General features: G+C 31.8%; 1 protein-coding gene across 1 annotated transcript; it reads left to right on the top strand.

The window, feature by feature from the left end:
• The first annotated feature begins 1,610 nt into the window (after positions 1-1,610).
• Positions 1,611-2,711, top strand: LOC119663213. Its single transcript, XM_038072869.1, has 3 exons — positions 1,611-1,999; positions 2,057-2,272; positions 2,326-2,711. The coding sequence occupies exons 2-3, from the start codon at positions 2,248-2,250 to the stop codon at positions 2,709-2,711; spliced, it is 411 nt and encodes a 136-aa protein (XP_037928797.1). The 5' UTR covers positions 1,611-1,999; positions 2,057-2,247.

The raw sequence follows: 2,711 nt of genomic DNA, 5'->3' as shown, positions 1-2,711 counted from the left end.
TAGAGTAGAAAATACTAATGTAAATGCTCCTCCAATGAACAAAAACGGTGAAATTACGCTCTACCAAATTGGTCGGTACATCACCTCCAATGAAGCTGCTTGGCGTATCTTCGGCTTTCTAATTCATGAACGGGATCCAGCAGCTGTTCAGGTAGCCGTCCATCTTGAAAATGGTCAGCGTGTATTTTTCACGAACGAGACAGTGATTGATCGTGGTACAAATCCACCTAAATCTGCACTCACTGCATTTTTTGAATTGTTTAATAGTACGGATGATTTTGGTGCCTTTGCAAAAACATTACTCTATTCACAAGTACCACGCTATTTCACATGGCCTTAAACAAAAAAATGGATGCCCCGCAAGCAAGTTTCACCAGTTGATGCATGTCTCAATTTATTTAAATCAAACGCTTATTTATAGTTAATCCAAGACACACTGAGTACTTTTATCTTCGACTGTTGTTGGTTAATGTTACTGGCCCATTATCATTATTATTATTTACAGTCAATCCAAGACAATTTAAATTTGAAGATACAACAGTTGTTGCCAGGGAACTTGGTATCATAAAATCTATTGATTTTAAATTAATAATTTAATAAATAAACTATAATAACTTAAAAATAATATTGTTTGGCGTTTGTTATTTTTATTATCCTTTTCGTTCATAGCGCTCCATGCCTATTTCATGCATATACCACATACTTACACACTTATAATAAGTAAGTTACTTTTTGTCTACACTAGAATTTATCTAGAAACTAGAAATAATTTATAAGGCAAAACAACGTTTGTCGGGTTATCTAGTATATATATATTTTTAAAATTATATAGATTACAATTGTATAATACTATGTTCAGACAACCCTTAATTTCGCAAAACTCTTAATTTCATCTTAGTTTCAGCGAAATTAAATTTTTTTTCCATACAAAGCTTAGTTTTAAGGTTTAAATGAAATTAAGGAAAATGGGCTTAATTTTGTTGAAACGAAATTAAAGGACATTTTAAATGCAACTATGCGTAAGATTAATTTTAAGCAATACATAAAGTTAAGGTAACGAAAAAATGACATTTTTTTAAAATGAATCTCAGACAGTTAATCAGGAAATAATCAGGAAAATTTTTTTAAAATAGTGCAAATTTTAATATAGAGAAAAAACTGTAACTGTTATTAATTTTAAATAGAGTGAAAAATAATAGGTCTGTTCCACGAGCTACACATAGTAACTTTGAGTAACACTGTGTATACACAAGTGCGTTCCACGAACAAATTTGTGAGTAAATGAGAGCATCTGAGAGAGCGTAACATCCCTGTCGAAATTTGAAAATGTTACACAGACTTTACTCATGCATTTTATATGAAGTAAAATTTGTTTTTATGTGTAAATCAGCTGTTATGGTTTGAATTCAAATTTTTGTATTGTTTGTTTGCGCGGCATTTGTGAATATTAAAAAATTCTGCATTTTTAATTGTAACAACTGTAATAAATAAATATTGAAATGGATAAAAACATAATAAATATTTTATTAAGTGATTTAAGTAACACAACACAAACAGAATATAGAATTGGTGTATTCGATATTACATAAAAAAAAAAGAAAACGTGTGTGTATAAAAAATTATATACAAGATGTTGTTTGCAAATATGACGACAAGGAATTCAAAGCTTATTTCCGCATTTCGCGGAGCTTTTTTAATTCTTTGGCTATAAAATTTCAAAATAGTACCGACTTTATTGCACTGCGAGTAAGTGAACTGAACATTTCTTCAGAAGCTCACGTTGCTGTTTTTTTATGGTTTGCTGGTCACGAAGCATGTTGTTTTAGAGATTTATCAGATCGCTTTAATCTCTCTTTATCGTCAGTAAACCGAGTTATAAGAAGGATGATAACTTTCTTTAGCAACATGTGTCCGGATATAATTGCATGGCCTAGCACATCAAAAAAGGAAGAAACAAGTACATTTTTCCGAAGCTTATGCAATTTTCCATAAGTTATAGGTAAGGATTTATATGCATATTAACGCTGCATATATATTAATACATGTTACTTTGCAGGTTGCCTAGATGGCACTCGTATAACTATTGATCCTCCTGGAGATCGTAAGGACGACTACATTGACAGAAAAGGAAATATTTCATTATGCTTGCAAGCCATCTGTGATGAAAACAGAAAATTTATTAGCATATTTGTCGGACATCCAGGCTTCTGTCATGACAGTTGGGTTTTACAAAACTCTCCTATTTATATGCGACTACCATCGAAGTGTGGAGGTAAGTTCTTTGGAAAAAGAAATGAGATTTATCAAAACCTCTTACGTTTACAGAATACTATCTACTGGCTGATTCCGCATACCCCTGTACACAACACATCATTACGCCATATAAAGACAACGGGCGTCTTACTCGTGCACTAAAGAATTTCAATAGAAAATTGGGGTCAGGTCAAATACTAATAGAAAATGCATTTGGTATTTTAAAACAACGTATTAGACAGCTGTACTACTGTAAATTTAAAGGAGTTGAAAAACCGTGTCACTTTATAAGAGCATGTTGCGTTTTGCACAATCTTGCAAATGAAAACGACTTAGAATTCACATTTTCAGAACAATCTGAGGAAGATAATGATGTCAACAACCACATCCCTTTTAGATTAAGTATCGTTAGAGATTCGATTTGGAATGAATTACAAACAGAAAATAATTTGGATTAA

The sequence above is a fragment of the Teleopsis dalmanni genome, unplaced genomic scaffold (genome assembly GCF_002237135.1).
Source record: "Teleopsis dalmanni isolate 2A unplaced genomic scaffold, ASM223713v2 unscaffolded_contig_0224, whole genome shotgun sequence".
NCBI classification, from domain to species: domain Eukaryota; kingdom Metazoa; phylum Arthropoda; class Insecta; order Diptera; family Diopsidae; genus Teleopsis; species Teleopsis dalmanni.
The sequence above is the reverse complement of the archived record's forward strand: the minus strand, read 5'-3'. Positions and strand labels throughout refer to the sequence as shown.

What these genes read in the sequence shown, in the direction of transcription:
- LOC119663213 (XM_038072869.1), top strand. Translation starts at nt 2,248, where the DNA reads ATGCGACTACCATCGAAGTGTGGAG. An exon ending in ACTACCATCGAAGTGTGGAG is followed by an intron (nt 2,273 to 2,325) that starts GTAAGTTCTTTG and finishes TTACGTTTACAG; the next exon opens with AATACTATCTACTGGCTGAT.